We start from the raw sequence: 20106 nt of genomic DNA on the forward strand, positions 1-20106 counted from the left end.
CAATAATATTTTAGAAGTTTTAAATTAAATTATTTAAAACTTTAAGAATTTTTAAAGAAAAAATAATTTAATAATTTTTTTAAAATAACACAAATTTGAATATTTTTATACTTTTGCTTCTCTTAAATTTTCAAGGAATTTAATTTAAAAACCTTTTAAAATTTAATTTATTTCTAAAATTTCTGTTATACCGCTTTAAATATTCAATTATTTACTTAAATTTTAACTAATAGTAACAGTTTTTGTAGGAATTTAATTCTTTTCGAAAAAATTTTAACAGAATTCCTCGAAAAAATTTAATTATTTTTAAATATTTACATGAAATTTAATTATTTCCTAAAATTTTAATAAATTCTTTGAAACAATTCAACTAATTTTATAAATACTAAAATTTTTTTAAGGAATTCAAATATTTTTAATTCAATTTAAATATAATTATGTCGAAAAAAAATTGAAAGAATTCAATGTTATTTTCAAAAAATAATAAAATTCTTGACATAAATTCAATTACGCTTGAAACAACTTTAATTGAATTTCTCAAAAGAATTTAATTCTTTTCAAAAAAATTTTAACAGAATTTCTCGAAAGAATTTAATTATTTTCAAATATTTACATGAAATTCAATTATTTCCTAAAATTTTAATAGATTCTTCGGAACATTTCAATTATTTTTATAAATAATAAAATTCTTCGCAAAAATTCAATTATTTTTATAAATAGTAAAATCCTTTGCAGAAATTCAATTCTTTTCAAAAAAACTTGAATAGAATTTCTCGAAAGAATTATAATATTTTTAAATATTTCCATAAAATTCAATTATTTACTAAAATTTTAATAAATTTTCCGGAAGAATTCAATTATTTTTTTATATAGTAAAATCTTTGCAAAAATTCAATTATTTAAAAAAAAATTTCACGAAATTTCAATTTTTCCCTTAATTTGTTATCAAATTTTTCGCAAAAATTCAATTATTTTCTAAAATTTTAATAATTCTTCAAAATAATTCAATTATTTTTTTTAATACCTAGTAAAATCTTTGTAAAAATTTAATTATATCACGAAAGAATTTAATTTTTTTCTTAATTCATTATAAAATTTTTCAAACGAATTTAATTATTTTCTAAAATTTTAATAAATTTTCCGGAAGAATTCAATTATTTTTTTAAATAGTAAAATTCTTGCAAAAATTCAATTAATTTCAATAACATTTCACTAAAGAATTCAATTTTTTTCTTAATTCGTTATCAAATTTTTTAAACGAATTCAATTATTTTTAAAAATTTTAATAAATCCTTCGAAACAATTCAATTTATTCTTTTATAAGTAATAAAATTATTCGCAAAAATTCAATTATTTTTATAAATAGTAAAATTCTTCGCAAGAATTCAATTATTTTTATAAATAGTAAAATCGTTTGCTGAAATTTAATTCTTTTCAAAACAATTTTAATAGAATTTCTCGGAAGAATTCAATAAATAATAGAATTCTTCTCAGGAATTCAACTATTTTCAATCCAAGTAATAATTAAATTTTTCTTCATAAAATTCAATTGCTTTAACAATTTTCAACTGAAATTATTAAAGAAACTCCAATTATTTAAAAAAAGTTTAAAGAAATTCATCAAAAGAAATTTAATTACGATTTTTAAAAATTTTAATAAAATTCTTCCCGAGAATTTAATTATTTTTATAAATAAAAAAAATAATTCTTTGAAGGAATTCAATTATTTAAAAATTTTTTGATAAAATTCTTTGCAAGAATTCAATGATTTTCAATACTATTTTAAAATTGAAAATATTTAAAAAAAAAAATTTTTTTTTAAAGTTAGGAAACCAAAAAGCAATCAATAACTTGAAACTTCCTGACAAGTAGTTATATATTTTATTTTTTATTGTCAACAATAATTAATTATTTATATTGATTTATATTGAAAATTGAGGAAATCGAGGAAGAAAATTAATATCGAAATTGAATGTTTGTTCCAGGTCGGAATTTTCTAGTGTACCATATTTAGATAATGTCTTCTTCCCTCGGTCGATAACTCACGATCGTGTCGTGAGAGTGTTAACGCGTTTATGCAGTTTATATTCTATGGTAGCATTGGTAGCTAATGAAAATTGAAAATGGCTAATTGTCAGACGTGCAGAAGGTGAGCAATTCAATGTTGTTAAATGTTTCAATAATTATTGTGAATCATAAAGAATGGTGCGGTCATTAGTGGTAATTGTTTCTTCGCATTAATGTTAAAATAATTTTCACGCAAAATTTCCTCAATGTGACGATAAAAATAATGAATTCTGATGAGAGCAACAGGAGAGAGAGAGAGAGAATCGTCTTTTAAACTTTATTTGATCTCATTTCTTTTTTAAAAACAAAGTGTTGATTGTCGACTTTTAAAAAGTTTTCCATTAGAAAACAAATTCAGTACATTCTCCACCTAACCTAAAATTATGAATTAATAATAAGAGAAATAAGTGTCAATAGGAGTTTTTTCCAAAATATTCTTTGGAGACACATCATCAAAACGTAGATTAATTTCCTATGACCGATTCAGAAAACATAAGCCTCTCCTCCTACCCACTACGACGATGGATGGTTTTTATATGGAAAAATATTGCTTTAAAAAGACAGAATTCTCATTGTGGGGGACGATATTGCAATTATTTAATTTCTATTGTATATAAATTGTCATTTAAATAAACGGGTGTTTCCAATAAATATGAATATCATGGATAATTGAAAAGAGAAAAAAAGGTATTTCTAACAACAATCGCGAAGGCCTATTTATCTATACATGAATTGTCATTGTGAAGGCTACTTTTTATTAATTCACAAAGGGTTCGCTCTTCCGTGAAGTACAGCGCATCGCTATTTTTCAGGCGAACCCTAGTGATTATCTTGCTACACTAGTGGACGAGGTAGAGTTTCATCGGGGATTATGGCTTCTGGTGCGTCTTCCTTGGACAGTGCTGGTAGCAGTGGTGAGTTTTTTTCAAAAAAAAATACTATTTTTTTCCTACTAATTTTACCTATTTCGAATTTTCCATTCACTGGATTTATTTTGCAAAAAAGAAAAAAAATCAGTTTGCTCACGATCACCTTTTTTCATTTTTATCCTTGTGATCTATATTTTTATAAACTTCTCATCTTTTACATTACAAAATTTATTTTGCGAAATTTAACAAAAGTTCTGCAGGGTTGCCACAGGTCAAGGAATTCAGGGAAAAGTCAGGGAAAGTAGAATTGGTCAGGGAAAAGTCAAGGATTTTGATTAAAGAACTGAAAAAAATTGAAATTTGCAGGATTCATAATTAGTTTTATTTAATTTTTTAATATATATTTAATTAATTATTAAAAATCATGGATTTATAGAAGAATTTTAATTAAAAACACGAAAAAAAAATTGTATTTGAGAGAAGTTACAAATGTTTGCAAAAATTAAATTTAAAATTGAAATTTACAAAATTTTTGTTCAAAAATTTAAAATAATTTTAGTCAAACTTTCAATTATCTTTAAAAATAATAAAATTCTTCTCCAAAATTCAATTATTTTTATAAATAATAAACATTTCACAGGAATTCAACTACATACAAATTTTTTATAAATTTTTTCTCAATAATTCAATTATTTTCATAAATAATAAAAGTTTTTACAAAGTTTCAATTATTTTCATGAATAATAAAACTCATTATAGAATTTTAATTATTGGTAATACAATTTTAACCAAATTCCTTGAAAAATGTAATTCTGCTTGAAAATTTTTTTAAAATTCATCGAAAAAATTCGATTATTTAAAAATTTGTTGACAAAATTCTTTATGAGAATTCAATTTTGAAAAAAATTCATTTATTCAATAATTTTTTCATTTCTATAGGTATTTAAATAATTGAATTCTTTTGAAAAATTTCATTAAAATAGTAGATTTTGAAAATATTTTAATTTCAGCGAAGAATTTCATTATTTATGAAATATAATTGAATTCTTGCAAAAAATGTTTGAATGAAAATAATTACATTTTTCGAGGAATTGATTTAAAATTGTATTAAAAATAATTTAAATCCTGGGAAAAATTTTATTATATTTATGATAATAATTGAATTCTTACACAGCTTGACACCCCCCCCCACCCCTAGGAGTGTGACGTAGTTTATGAACGACCCCTCAGGGAAAAAGAAAATTAATTTTTTGTGGCAACCCTGTTCTAGAAGTTTGGATTCATTTTGCAATGTCAAATTTTCATTTTCTTGTACCAATTTTTTATGTAAAAAAAATCGCTTTAGAATTTTTTATTTACTTTATATTTTTATATTTTATACTCTACTATTTTTTATACACTAACAATCTGAATAAACTCAAATTTTCTAAAATAGTTTCATTTGAATCAATTTTTAATAAACTCTAATCAAAATTGTAAAATTTTTCTTAATTAATTTTGCCATTTATAATTTTGTAAAAGCGAAAAATAAAGTAATGGTGAATGCATGCAGGCAAAATGTAAATTTTGCTTTAATTTGTAGCAAAAAATTTTGGTTGAAAAATTAAGTTCTTAATGTTTTTACACGAAATTCGAAAATTTTTTGCTCAAATGAAATTATAATTTCTTAATTTCTAGTTTCACTAATGCAACAAAATCGTAAATCAAGATGTTTACATGCATGAGCCATGATTTCTTTCCTGGTGAAAGTAAACACTTCACTAATTATATTGTTTTAGACACTGTAACGAGTTAATTATTTTTTTAAGATGGGAATAAAATTTCTCAATTTCTTTAATAATGTCCGATTGCATCTTATCGATAATAATCAGCGACTAATATTGAGAATACAGTCGAAACTGAAGTAATAATATTGGTGAAAATATATTTTGAATGTTAGACATAACTTGGAATATTTTTATTATTTAAATAAATTTCATAATTTAATAGAGAAGAATTTTTTTTTTTAACTTAATGTTTGGAAATATTTTATTAATTAATTTATTAATACTTTATTAATACTTTGAAATATTTACAATAATTGTGTATAAATTTCTAAAATATTCAAAATAATTCATAATTATTAATACTTTATTTTTTGTTATTTTCAGATGGAGCTCTCAATATGGGTAAGAATTCCAGATTCAGAAAATTAAAAATTGCTTGCAAATTCCTTGAGTAAATATTTATATTTTTTGATCTTAGACAATTCTGCACAGCACAGAATTTTAATTTTCTTTTTCGGGGTTTCAAATTCTCTTTTCAATTTTATTAATTTTTTTCATTATAATTCTTCAGGGTTGTCACATGTCAGGGGAATCAGGGAATTCAGGAAAATTAGGGAAAAGTCAGGGATTTTTATTAAAGTACTGAAAAAAATTAAATTTGCAGGATTCATAATTAGTTTTATTTAATTTTTTAATATAATTACATTTAATTAATTCTTAAAAATCATGGATTTATAGAAGAATTTTAGATAAAAACACTTAAAAAATTGAATTTTAAAGAAGATAGAAATGTTTGCAGAAATTCAGTTATGTTCAAAACTCTTTTTAAATTCTCGTAAAAATTTTTAATTATCTTTAAAAATAATGATTCTTCTCTAAAACTTAATTATTTTCATAAATTATAAAAATTTCACAGAAATTCAAACTATTTACAAATTTTTTATAAATTTCTTCGCAATAATACAATTATTTTCATAAATAATAAAATTTTTTACAAAGATTCAATTGTTTTCATGAATAATAAAACTCATATTAGAATTTTAATTAATTTTAATACAATTTTTACTAAATTCCTCGAAAAATGTAATTATTTTTAAAAATTTTACTAAAATTCGTCGAAAAACTTTAATTATTTAAAAATTTGTTGATAAAATTCTTTATGAAAATTCAATTTTGAGAAACATTTATTTATTCAATAATTTTTGCATTTTTGTATTTAAATAATTAAATTCTCGTAGAATTTTCTAATAAAAATTGTTTTAAAAATAAATTTCAGTTAAAATTTTAGATAATAATTGAATATTAAAAGCAAATTATAGAATGAATTTTTGGAAATAATTGAATTTTGAAAAGGTTTAATTGGATTTTTTTAAAAAATTATTTCAAGTTTTTATTTTTCTAAATAATTAATTGAAGAATTTCTAAATAATCAAAATTTTGTAAAATGGAACTGCTAACAAGATTTGAAAATTCTTTAGAAACTTTTGCAAAAGTTATTAAAAATAATTGATAATTGTTAATTTATTTCTTTTGAAGAATTCAAATTAAATGTTTGAAATTAATTATGTTTTTCGAAGAATTTACTTTTTTATTAAAAAATAAATTTTCAATTTACAATTGTATTAAAAATACAATTTAAATTCCTGTGAGGAATTTTATTATTTAGGAAAATACTTGAATTCTTGCAATGAATTTTTATTACATTTTTTTTAAATAATTGACATCCGCGGTGAAAAATTTTATTATTTATGAAAATAATTGAATTCTTACAAATAATTTTATTACATTTCTTTTAAATAATTTAAATCCTGTGAAGAATTTTATTATTTATAAAAATAATTAAATTCTTGCAACAAATTTTTATTTCATTTTTTCAAATAATCGAATTCTTTCGAGAATTTTTATTAAAATAGTAGATTTTGAAAATATTTGAATTTCAGCGAAGAATTTCATTATTTGTAAAATGTAATTGAATTTTTGCAAAAAATGTTTGAAAATAATTTAAAACGTCGGGAAAAATTTTATTATTTATGATAATAATTGAATTCTTACAAAGAATTTTATAACATTTTTTAAATAATCGAATTGATTTAAAAAATTGTATTACTTATAAAAATAATTGAATTCTTGTGAAGAATTTTATTAAAATTTTTGTAAATAATTTAATTTTTTTTTGAAAAATTTTATGGAAATTGAAGTTATTGAATTTCAAAAGTTTTAAAGTTAAATTTTTTAAAAATCTTAATTCCTACGAAAAAATAATAATTAAAAAAAAAAGATTAAATATTATTTATTTAAAAAAGATGTTATTGATGTTTTCGGATAATTTTATAATTGAAAAAATTCGTGAATAAATGTAATAGAACTTTTTTTTTGAGTATCTAATTAATTTTTAGAGTGAATCAGAATATTTTTTAGGGTCAGGGAAAAAGTCTGGAAATTAGGGAAAAACAATATTAATTTTTTGTGGCAACCCTGTTATATTATACGATTTATATTTATTTTCTAGACTTTTAAATTTATGAAGCTGCAGTCCGCAACGTTTTTAAAAACAAAAAGTTAAAAAATTATTTTTTTTCAAATTTCATTTCTAATTTTTATGTGTAAATGAATTTTGAACAACAATTTTGAATAAATAAAATAAATTAATTAATTATGTGTAAATTAATTCCTAAGAAATTAATTTTGTTACTGAAGACACAATTCTTAAAAAAAATGACATGATTTAGAATCAAAAATAAAAAAATAGTCCCAATATTTTTTCGTTTTTAAAAACGTTAGGGATTTTAGCCACATTTAAATTTATTGGTAATAAAAACGCGAGTCCTTCACTTTAAGAGAGAATTTGAAAACTGAATTTTCTTTTTCTTTTTTTGAGAACAAAAAATTTCCTTTGCACTGTTTTAATTTTTTCTCCTTCACAATTTATAATTGTTTTGTGTTTTCCCTGGATTTTTTTTTCCTTTTAATTTAACGCATGTAGAGAGGGATAGCGGAGGCTACGGCGGTGTCGGAAGTCCTGTCCGGGGCCTCGAATGTCGGGACTATGACGGTTTACAGAATCAATGCGAGCAAGCAATGCATCAACTTCAACTCCTTAGACATAAGCACAACGAAACTATTCGACGGTTTGTTAATTTTTTTCGTTTCTTTTCGCATTTTTATTTTCCTAATTTATTAAAACAATAACTGAATTTTTTTTTGTTTCATTGTTCTTAATTTTGTATTTCAATTATTTTGCCTTATTTTTTTATTTTTCTGTTTTAAATTATATTTTAAAATTAAATACTAAAAAAAAAGAAAAGCAAATTAATTTCTTCTTTTTTTAGTAAAAAAAATCATTCAAAGAAGAAATTTCTTTTTTAGTATTTAATTTGAATTATTTTTTCGTTCTTAATTTTAAATAGTATTTTTTTTCATTAAAAAATTGATTCTCTCATGACATGAACTATTTATTCGGAATTGGAAACTCGAGAACAATGCTTATCCTAGTTTATAATATTTATTTGTTGCTCCTGACCATCGTTTTACAGTTCTATTTTCTGCTGCTGTATAAATAGAGCACATATATTGGAAGAAAAATCAATAATCGAATGTGTAATGTTTAATATATTGTACGCAATTTTATCTATATAGGTATGAGCATACTATGAAGGAATTGGAGTACTATCGAACACAGCATAGAGCAGCCATGAATCAACTGGAAGCAAATTCACAGGAGAGTTCAGCTCTTAGGGGCAAGTACGGTGAACTTATGAATGATAATCAACGTCTCGATCGTGAGGTCCAGGGCTTACAGAAAGAAGTTTCGGAATTAAGACTACAAAATCAGGAAGTACTTGTCGCTGATTCAAGTAATAGCGATAGTATAAATCAACATTATATATCGGCTCTTCGGAAATATGAGGCCGTCAAGGACGAGTACGATGCCCTGAGAAAACGATACGATGACCTCGTATCATCTCATTCCTCCGTTGTAAACAAGGTTCGTGCTCTAAATTGCAATAATAATTATTTATAGTTTTTCATTCTATAATTTATCGATTTTTTTTATTATTTTATTTTTCCTGCTCTATTTTTATTTACCTTCATTTTTTAAAATTTTGATTAGAGAGAAAAATGGAAAATGTTCTTTATCCTCTTTATTTTGAATTTTTTATATTTGTTATCTTTCTGGTAATAAATAATCAGGTTGGCCACAAGTCAGTAATGTCAGTCAAAAGTCAGTTTTGAATTTTTTCAATTCTATTGTTTCTGGATAATTGATATTTAATAAACAAATAATTGAAATTTCTTTACATTCTATTAAAAATAATTAAATTCTTTAAAAGAATTTTATTAAAATTTTTCGAAAATAATCCAGGGAAGTTAGTCATCATAATTATAATTTTATTTTTAAAAATTTATTCGCACTATATTCAATTATTTTCATAAATAGTAAAACTCATTGCAGAATTTCAATTATTTTTAATACAATTTTAATCGAATTCCTCGAAAAATGTCATTATTCTTAAAAATTTTATTAAAATTCGTCGAAAGAATTCAATTATTTCTAGAAACTGTAAAAAAAATTCTTCTCAAGAATTCAATTATTTCTATAAATAGCAAAATTCTTCAGATTTACTAAATTCTTTTGAATATTATTTTTAAAAAATATTCTTCACAAGAATTCAATTATTTTCATAAATTTCCATAAAATTCGAAAAAAAAACAATTTAATTATTTTCAAAAGTAATAAAATTTTTCGCAGAAATTCAATTATGTTTAAAAAATTTTCTAAATTCTCCTCAAAATTTCAATTACATACCTTTATAAAAACCGCTGCCAAGTTGTATTTTTTTTATAATTTTGGTGGTCATTTCATGAACACTTTACTTCCTCATAGAGATAAAAATAATAGAAATATATGAATAACTTTTTATAAATATGGTAAAAGTGATTGAATTTTGGGTCAATCAATGTATTTTTAAATATCCTACAAAATAGTTACAATAATTTAATAGTTAAATAAAAATTTTCAAACAAAAAAGTTGAGAAAATGGCATTTTTCACAATTTTTGGTTTTTAAAATACCAATAATTTCGAAATTTATTATCGAATTAGGTTCAAAAATAGGTCAATCGAAGCGTTTTTTAATGCTCTACAAGTTGATAACGATAATTTTAAAATTACTTCTACTTTTTTCAACAAAATTTTCAAAAAAGTCTTATTTTCCAAAATTTTTGATTTTTAAAAGTTTAATAACTCCGGTTAATATGGACGAAAAATGTTCAATTAGGGCTCAATAGATGCGTCTAAAAAAACTCTACAAAATTATGGAAAAACATTTATAGGTGTCCTAACATTTTTTTAAAGTTATGGGCAAAAAACGTTTTTTTGAAAAATTAAAAATCCAAAAAAATTTTAGTTAAACTTTATTAATATATTAGAAAGTACTCTCATTTTATGTCCGCAGGTGAGATCTACAATTTAAAAAAAAAATTCAACCCAAAAGCTCTTCATGATTTCGAGATATTTATAAAAATGTGATGTTTACACACACACACACACACACACATACGGAATGACATTTTTTAAAAATGTCATTTTTGAACTCCTGAGGTCAAATAACATAAAGATATGTCAAAAAATCGAACTCGAAAAATTTCGGTATTACAATACTTCCTCTATGAGGAAGTAATAATGAAATTATTCTCCGCAATTTAATTATTTTCATAAATTTTAATAAAATTCTACGCAAACATTTAATTATTTTCATAAATAATAACATTCTTTGGAAGAATTCAATTACTTTTATCTTTAATTATCTTTAAAAATAATAAAATTCTTCTCTAAAATTCAATTATTTTCATAAATAATAACAATTTCACAGAAATTTAACTACCTATTTACAAATATTTTAGAAATTTCTTCGCAAAAATATAATTATTTTCATAAATAATAAAAGTTTTTACAAAGATTCAATTAATGTCATGAATAATAAAACTCATCATAGAATTTCAATTATTTTTAATACAATTTTAACCGAATTCCACGAAAAATGTAATTCTTTTTGAAAATTTTATTAAAATTTATCGAAAAAATTCAATTATTTAAAAATTTGTTGATAAAATTCTTTATCAGAATTTAACTTTAAGAAACATTCAATTGTTCAATAAATGATATATTTTTTTATTTAGATAATTAAATTCTCGTAGAATTTTCTAATAAAAATTGTTTTAAAAATGAATTTCAGATAAAAAATTAAAAATAATCAATAATAATTATATTTAATAATTGAATTTGAAAAAAAATTTTTTTTTTAATAAAGTTTTTTAAATTTTTTCGAAGAATTTACTTAAAATTGTATTAAAAATAATTGAAAGCCTGAGAAGAATTTTGTTATATATAAAAATAATTGAAGTCTAGCAACGAACTTTTATTAAATTTTTAAAAAATAATTGAAATCCTGTGAAGAATTTTAGTATTTAGGAAAACAATTGAATTCTTGCAATGAATTTTATTAAATTTTTTTGTAAATAATTGAAATCCTTTGAAGAATTTTATTATTTATGAAAATAATTAAATTCTTGCAACGAATTTTTATTATCTACATTTTTTTTTTTTGTAAGTAATTAAATTCTTTTGAGAAATTTTATTAAAATAGCAGATTTTAAAAATATTTGAATTTCAGCGAAGAATTTGATTATTTGTAAAATGTAATTGAATTTTTGCAAAAAATGTTTGAAAATAATTACATTTTTCGAGGAATTCATTTAAAATTGTTTTAAAAATAATTTAAATCGCAGGAAAAATTTTATTTTTTATAATTGAATTCTTACAACGAATTTTATTATATTTTTTAAATAATTGAATTGATGTCAAAAATTGTATTACTTATAAAAATAATTGAATTCTTGCGAATTCTATAAAAATATTCTTAAAAGTTATTGAATTTCAAAAGGTTTAAATTTGAGAATCAGAATATTCTTTTGGGTCAGGGAAAAAGTCAAAATTTTGTCTTGAAATCAGGGAAAAGTCAGGGAAAAAGAAAATTAATTTTTTGTGGCAACCATGTTCTAGAAACTTCGATTCATTTTGCAATGTCAAATTTTCATTATGTTCCAATTTTTTAAGTACTAAAAAAATCGCTTTAGAATTTTTTATTTACTTTATATTTTCATGTTTTATACACTAAACATCTAAATAAATTCAGTTTTTCTAAAATATTTCCTTTTTTTTTAAAACTAAAAATCTGAATAAAGTCAGTTTTTCTAAATAATTTAATAATTTAATAAAAACTATGGAGAGTTACAATTATTATAAAAAATTGAGTTTCTGTATTTAAATAATTGAATTCTAGAAGAAATTTTGGAAAATTATTTAAATTAATTGATCCAGAGATGAAGTTTAGTTGAAAATTGTAGAAAATAATTGAATTCAGGAATAAGGATTATAATTGTAATTTTTAGAAATTATAAAAATTTATAAATTTTACTCATTTTCCGTAAACATTCATATTTTCCTGTAAAAATAATTTTGTCAGGGAAATGTCAGGAAAATTGATAAACTGAAACTTGTGACCACCCTGAAATATAAAGTTTTTTTTTAATAATAATATAAAGATGTTTTAATAAATAATAATAATTCTGATAAATTTGTTCACTCATTTAAATTAAATATGAATTTTAGTTGGAATTGGTACAAGAAGAGGCTGCAAGACTGAAGAAACAAATTGAGGAAGTTGGCCAGGAGAGAAATACTGTTGTACGAGAACGAAATGGATTTAAGCAGCAGTGCACGGCGGCGATTCGTCAATGGGATATTGCGTTACGGGAGAAGAAGGAATATCAGGAAGCCCTCGCTAAAGTACAACAGCAGCATGAGGAAGCGGTGAAGGAAATTAATAATGCAATGATTCATCGTATGAAGACGAGTAAAGATATGAAACGTTTAACGGAAGAAAGAAATGCTGCATTACAAGAATATAGTTTGATTATGGGCGAGAGAGATACGGTGCATAAGGAAATGGAAAAACTTAGTGAGGATCTCGCTCAGGCCACATCGCATATCACGCATTTGGAAAATCAGAATAAACAACTCGTTGATGAAGTAAGAATCAGTTTATCACTAAAGAAAATGAATCATTTGCTAGTTAAAAATTAATTCTTAATTCGTTTTGATTATTCTATTATTTTCATTCGATTTGCAATTCAAATCAAATTTTTATCTATTTATTTATTTATATTGAAAATAATTTAATAGTATAAATTATTCTTTATTAGATATTTTCGATTATTGTTTACGACTATTTTCCATGAATGTAATTAAAAATATTACTTGTTTTCAGAAGAAGACACTTTCCTATCAAATTGAAACGTTACAACGAGAGATCTCATCGGCGCTTCACGATCGTGACGAGGCTTTAAAAGAATGCAACGAACTGCGGCAAAAGTTTGGCGATTTCTCCGAAGGAGCAAGTCGAGATTATAAAAATCGCCTTGAACTTCATTCCTATAGTCGTGAGCGAGACAATGCAAACAAGGAAGTCGAGAAGGACACGAGCATTCGTGATTACGCGAAACGCGAGAAGGAACGAATGGATAATTTAGATCAAGCCAATCTTGAATTGGATAAACTTCGTAAATTTGTCGATACACTGCAAGCGGATCTTGAGGAGGCCGTACAAGAGGCAGAGGTGTCAAAACGAAGACGCGATTGGGCATTCAGTGAACGTGACAAAATTGTCCTCGAGCGTGAAACAATAAGAACACTTTGCGATAGACTGCGAAAGGAGAGAGATCGAGCTGTTTCCGAATTGGCGAGTGCATTGAAGGATTCGGATAATATTAAGAAGCAGAGAAATGAAGCGTCGAAGGAATTGAAGGATCTTAAGGAGAAGATTGAGTCGGGTGATCATTCGTTGAGAACGAGTCAGTATGGTCACGATGGTACAATTGAAACGGAAGTTAATGAATGGGACGTGTTGACTGTTCATCATGATCTCGGTAGACTTTGTTTGGATTCTGATCGAGATTTGGGTTTGGTGCTAGTTGGAGGACGTGAGAATCCTCATTATCCGAATGATATTGGGGTTTATGTGGCGCAAGTGATACAGGGAAGTATTATGGACGGGAAATTGCGAGTCAATGATTGTATAATGAGGGTGAATAATGTCGATTGCACGTCGGTGTCGACGAGAATGGTTCTGGAGACTTTGCGTTCATCGACTGTGGGAATAGCGACGTTGACCGTCCGAAGGCGGAGAATGAGTCGTCGAGCATTGAGAACCACGCAATTACCTGTTGGTACCGTACCGCATGGAATCACTCTCGAAACTGGAATTTACATCTCGAAAATCTCTCCCGGTAGTCTGGCTGCAAAGGACGGATATCTCGCCGTTGGCGATCGTGTCTTAAACGTAAGAATTTTTCTCTACACTTTTTTTCATTTGCAATTACAGGGTTGCCACGCAAACCTGGAAATCTGGAAAACCTGGAAATGTCAGGGAATTTTATAAACCTTGAAAAAGTCAGGGAATATTGATCGTAATCCTGGGAAATTATTGTTTTCTAATGTTATTGGGCTTATTCTTGAAATATAATTTTACTTAAATTCAAAATTAATTCAATTTTAAAAGAGTTTCGTTTACAATTTTTATAAATAAATTAACTTCAAATGGTTTTAATAAATAAATAAATAAAAAAATTTTAAATTTTGTAAAATTTCAATTTTGAATGAATTTAATTAGAAAGAACTTAGATTATTGCAAAAAATTTTAATAATTCAAATTCTTCTACAATTAGTTAAATTTTTTAATATACTATTAATTAATTATTAAAAATAATGAATGTATAGAAGAATTTTACTTAAAAACCCTAAAAGAAAATGAATTTTGGAGCAGTTACAAATGATTGTAGAAATTCAATTATTTTTAAAGTAGAAAAATTCTTTGCAGAAATTATAAATAATTAAATTCTCCTTCGAAATTCAATTATTTTCAAGAATTTAAATAAAATTCTTGGCAAACTTTCAATTATTTTTAGAAATTTTCCTCAATTCAATGATTTTTAACAATTTTTTTTTATAAAATTTCTTCGCGATAATTCAATTATTTTCATAAATAATAAAATTTTTACAAGATTCAATTATTCTCGTTAATAAAAAATTCTTTTTGGAAATTCAATTATTTTCATAAATACTAAAACTCATTGCAGAATTTTAATTATTTTTTTCCAAAAAAATTTTATTTTATTTTTACAATCTAATTTTCATTAATTTTAATTTTTTTCTAAATTTACACTTAAGACGATTTTTCATTTAAATTTTTGAGAACTCAATTATTTCAAAAATTTTCAATTACAATTTTTTAAAAGTTAATTTCAAAAATTGTAATCAAATACTTGAAAAAAATTATTTTTTTTCAATTAAATTTTACAAAATTTTTTTAATATTGTATATTTCAAAAATTAAAATAAAAAAATTATTCAAAAATAACTTTTCAAAGATTTGTCTATAGTTATACTTTTCACACTATAAAAATCGAAATAAGTTGCATTTTATACTAAAAATTGTGGTATTATCTTCTAAATTTTGCAACAAAATACCACAATTTTTAGTATAAAATGCAAATTATTTTGATTTTTCTAGTGTGAAAATAATTATAGACAAATCTTTTAAAATTTACCTATTTTTGAAAAATTTTTTCTAATTAAATTTCCAAATATACAATTAAAAAGATTTGGAATAATTGAAATTTTGTAAAATTTAATTGAAAATAATTGATTTTTTCAAGTATTATTTTATTACAATTTTTGAAAATCAACTTTTAAAGAAATTTATTTGCAAATTTTGTGAAAATAACTGAATTCTCAAAAAAATTTAATGAAAAATCTTCAAGTGTGAATTTATGGAAATGAAAATTTTTTTAATAGAAGTCTATAAAAGTCTCATTATTCGAAAATAGTCGAAAAAGTCATAATATCCGAGGCCTGAATAAATGATTTTATCACTGTGCCATCTTTAATATAAAACATTTTAATTTATAGTTTAAAGTAAAATGTAATTGGTTCGTAATTTTTCATTTTTTGTTCGTATTGTCCGTATTTTTAAATACTTTTACTGGTTCGAGCCCTGAACCTGGAAGAATCAGGGAATTTGAATTGAGCAAAATCGTTGGAACTCTTAATTAGTTCAAAATTAGTTACGAGTATTTTTAACTTTTGCAGATAAACAGCAAACCAATGGATAATGTGACGTCCTCTCATGAAGCAATGGCGATTCTAAACGACAATTCTTCGGATGTTCTGACAATCACGACATTAAAGGGCATTCCCCTGCCGACAGTGACCAGTTCCGACTCCATGCCCCTAGACAGCAGTTTTAGTCCTGAGAAACAAAAGATGGTCAATAGCTGCTCACAAACGGAACACGAGCGTCTAATGTTAAAAACGACATCCGACGATTACGATCGTCGTTACATCGCCTCGAATTTCGGCGATCGAACTGTCTACAAAGTGTCAAAATCGATAAGCGGTGAGAAAGCGAGTGGAATCAGCAATGCTTGGGACAATATTCGTGAGAAAATTGACATCGTCCGAGGGAGGCGACACAGTAAGGATCGAGAGGACAAGAAGAAGCGACACCGTAACTCGAGTCCAAGTACTTTCGAGCAGGAGCAGGACGCAATAGCGGAACTCGATTCAGTGATCGAGAGTTATCACAAGAAGGCGAATAATGGCGTGCTAAAGCACAGTAAACGTCGTGGCGCGGAAAAAGCGGAAAAGAACGGCGGCACATGGCCAAAGGCACGTGGTGGACCCCTTCTGCAAAACGGCACCGGAACAATTCTCCATCCACGTAAAACCAAGGAACGACTACCGCTCAGCGTTCTCCTCAATCAACCACCCAAGTACGAGAGTTATAATTACAATCGGATCTCAAATCCCATTCCCCTAACTAATTTTTCCAATGCCAGTAATCGGCATACTGTTTTTATTTCGGATACCAGTAAATCAGGTCAGCTCTTCAGTCAGAAATCATTCACACCTGGAGTGCAATTCAAGGACACAAAGGACAAGAAGCTGAGTAATGAATTCGATCATGGTGAAAGTCGTCTTGGTTCAACGCTCGCACCATCCGAGACGAGTATCGATTTCTCAGTGAAATCCGGCAAGGATATGGATTATTACGCGAAGAAACGCTCGGCAAAATATTTACCAACCGATTCCACTCAGGATTCAATGCACAATCGTGCTCACTCGCAACTTTACACCGGAATGGGAAGTTCATCGACTGGCCCACGACAACAACAACAACAACAACTCGCTGGTAGTAATTTTTCATATCCACCTTACACGCACACACATCCGCATCCACATCAGCAAAATTCATTGTTCTCGCGATATCCATCACCACCCTCATTACCCTCGGCACAATCAGGCGAGTCCATTGGCCTGCCCGATGCACGCTCCTTTTGTTTTGAACCACCCTACAGTCCTGGACCACAACCCGTTTACGGACAACACTTGTACACACCATCCGCCGATCTTCACTGCCACAAGAGTAATAAAGCACATCCACTGAGTCCATACGATGTTCCGTCGTCGTACACGCATGGCTATGAGGGCGGAACATTCCCGAGGAAAAAGGAGAATCAACGATTTCGCATACCATCGAATCCAAGTGTCACGCCAAAAAATAGCGTTGGTAAATTATCAACGGGAAGTATTGAGAGAACATCGGAGAGAGGGAGTCCAATGCCGACATTTCATGTGGAAGTGTTGAGTCCAGGTACAGGTGGGGGGAGTGGTGAATTGAGAAGGGTTTATATTGATAAGTCCGTGGAGCCGCTTGGAATACAAATTTCCTGTTTGGATGGCGGTGGTGTTTTTGTCTCAACTGTTTCTGAACACAGTTTAGCGTCACGTGTTGGATTACAAATTGGCGATCAATTACTCGAAGTTTGTGGAATTAATATGAGGAGTGCTACTTATCAATTGGCAGCTAATGTCCTAAGACAGTGCGGTAATTCAATTACGATGCTGGTCCAGTACAGTCCTGAGAGTAAGTATGATTCATTCCATTCCTTCGAGTATTTTTTTAAATCTTTTTCATATATTAGTATTTGAATTCAATTCTTTGTAGTAAAATATAGATCACCTTCTAGTTTTGAAAAAAATTTACTTAATTTTGTAGTTTGTCGTCAATATTAATATAATAATTAATCTAATGTTTCTTCTTGCTGCGTCAATATCGAGGATTTAAGTATTTTCAGTGATAAATATTTTCGATGTAACTAATTTATTATTCAACTAATTTAAAAAGAAAAAAAATGTTTTCAGGGCTCGAACTAGGTTTGCAAATACTGTAAAGGTCCGTAAATTTGCTTCAAGTCCGTAAAAGTCAGTTTTTTTTGAAAAAAGGTCCGTAATTTGATTGAGAAAATAGGAAAAGTTCGTAAATTGTACGATATAATTTGGAGAATTTTAGAAAAATTACAAATGATTGCAGAAATTTAATTATTTTCTAAAGTAATAAAATTCTTCGCAAAAATTCAATTATTTTTAAAAATTCTCGTCAAAATTTCAATTATCTTTAGAAATAATTAAATTCTTCTCCGAAATTCAATTATTTTTAAAAATTGAAATAAAATTCTTGACAAAATTTTCAATTATTTTCAAAAATTTTCCACAATTTCAATGATTTTTAAAAAATTTAATAATATTCTACGTAACCCTTTAATTATTTTCATAGAATTTAATAAAAATTTCACAGGAATCCAATTATTTACAAAATTATTATAAAAATTCAATTATTTTTGAGAATTAAAAAAAAATTCTTAGCAACAATTCAATTATTTTCCAAAATAATAAAATTCATCGCAGGATTTCAATTATTTTTAATACAATTTTACAAGCATTGCTCAAAAAATGTAATTATTTTTAAAAATTTAATTTTAATTCCTGGAAAAAATCAATTATTTAAAAAATTGTTTTTTTTAATTCTTTTCTTTTTTTCAAAAATAACAAAAATTATCACAGAAATTCAGTTCTTTTTAAACATTAAAATAAAAAATTTTCTCAATTCAATTATTTTCATAAATAATAGAATTCTTCTCAGAAATTCAATTATTTTTGAAAATTTTAATAATATTCTTAGCAACTATTCAATTATTTTCATAAATAATAAAATTCATCGCAGGATTTTAATTATTTTTCATACAATTTGACAAGAATTGCTCGAGAAATGTAAAATTATTCTTAAAAATTTAATTTCAATTCTTGGGAAAAATCAATTATTTAAAGAAATGTTTTTCTTTAAATTCTTTGGAAGAATTTAATTATTTTCAAATATAACAAAATTTTTCACAGAAATTCAATTCTTTTTAAACATTATTTAAATAAAAATTTTCGCAATAATTCAATTATTTTTATCAATAATAAAATTATTCTCAGGAATTCAATTATTTACAAATTTTTTAAAAATTTCTTCACAATCATTCAATTATTTTCATAAATAATAAAATTTTTACAGCAATTGAATTATTTTCGTGAATAATAAAATTCTTTTTAGGAATTCAATTATTTTCAGAGAAAATAATAATTCATTCCAGAATTCCAATTATTTTTAAATAATTTTAATCGAATTCCTTAATTATAATTGAATATTAAAATTATTAAAGGGTGAATTTTTAGAAATAATTGAATTTTGAAAAGGTTTCAAATTAAAATCTTTGAAAATTTCAACTTTTAATTTTTTTAACTAACAATTCTGTGGAATTCTTTTTTTTTTTTTGTAAAAGTTTAATTGCGGATTTTTTAAAATTATTTGAAGTTTTTATGTTCTAATATGTATTTAATTGAAAAAATTACGAATAATTGAAATTTTGTAAAATTAAATTGTAAACAAATGAATGTGAAAATTCTCAAAGAATTTTTTTAAAAATTATTAAAAATAATGCAATTATAGAAGAATTTCAGTTAAAAATACGGAAAAAAAATTAGCTTTGGAAAAGTTACAAATTATTGCAGAAATTCAATTATTTTCATAAGTATAGTAATATTCTTCGCAAAACTTAAATATTGTTAAAAAATAATCATCGCAGAATTTCAGTTATTTTTAATACAATTTTAATCGAATTTCTCGAAAAATGTAATTATCCTTAAAATTTTTTTTAAAAATTCGTTGATAGAATTCAATTATTTGAAAATTTGTTGATAACGATTCTTCATGGGAATTGAATTTTAAGAAACATTCAATAAATAAATTGTTTTTTTTTATTTTAATAATTGAATTCTAGTAGAATTTTCTGATAAAAATTGATTTAAAAATTAATTTCAGTTAAAATTTTAGATAATTTAATTGAATTTTAAAGGAATATAGCGTGCATTTTTAGAAATAATTGAATTTTGAAATTAATTTTT

The 20106-nt window shown here is 24.7% G+C and overlaps 1 protein-coding gene across 6 annotated transcripts in view; it reads left to right on the plus strand.

Moving 5' to 3' along the window:
* LOC122508087 (disks large homolog 5) overlaps positions 1-20106 on the plus strand; it is a 42079-nt gene that overhangs the window by 11591 nt on the left and 10382 nt on the right. For 5 of the 6 annotated variants that reach the window (XM_043621186.1, XM_043621188.1, XM_043621189.1 and 2 more), the window contains 8 exons: positions 1986-2149; positions 2880-2981; positions 5087-5104; positions 7686-7830; positions 8339-8687; positions 12374-12793; positions 13032-14102; positions 15910-17746. In XM_043621186.1, coding sequence (XP_043477121.1) covers positions 2939-2981; positions 5087-5104; positions 7686-7830; positions 8339-8687; positions 12374-12793; positions 13032-14102; positions 15910-17746 — 3883 coding nt within the window. In that variant the 5' untranslated portion in view covers positions 1986-2149; positions 2880-2938. The remainder of the gene's footprint in view (positions 1-1985; positions 2150-2879; positions 2982-5086; positions 5105-7685; positions 7831-8338; positions 8688-12373; positions 12794-13031; positions 14103-15909; positions 17747-20106) is intronic. The other variant, XM_043621191.1, reaches the window with a different exon arrangement.

This window comes from Leptopilina heterotoma, unplaced genomic scaffold (genome assembly GCF_015476425.1).
Source record: "Leptopilina heterotoma isolate Lh14 unplaced genomic scaffold, ASM1547642v1 Lhet_52, whole genome shotgun sequence".
Classification (NCBI taxonomy): domain Eukaryota; kingdom Metazoa; phylum Arthropoda; class Insecta; order Hymenoptera; family Figitidae; genus Leptopilina; species Leptopilina heterotoma.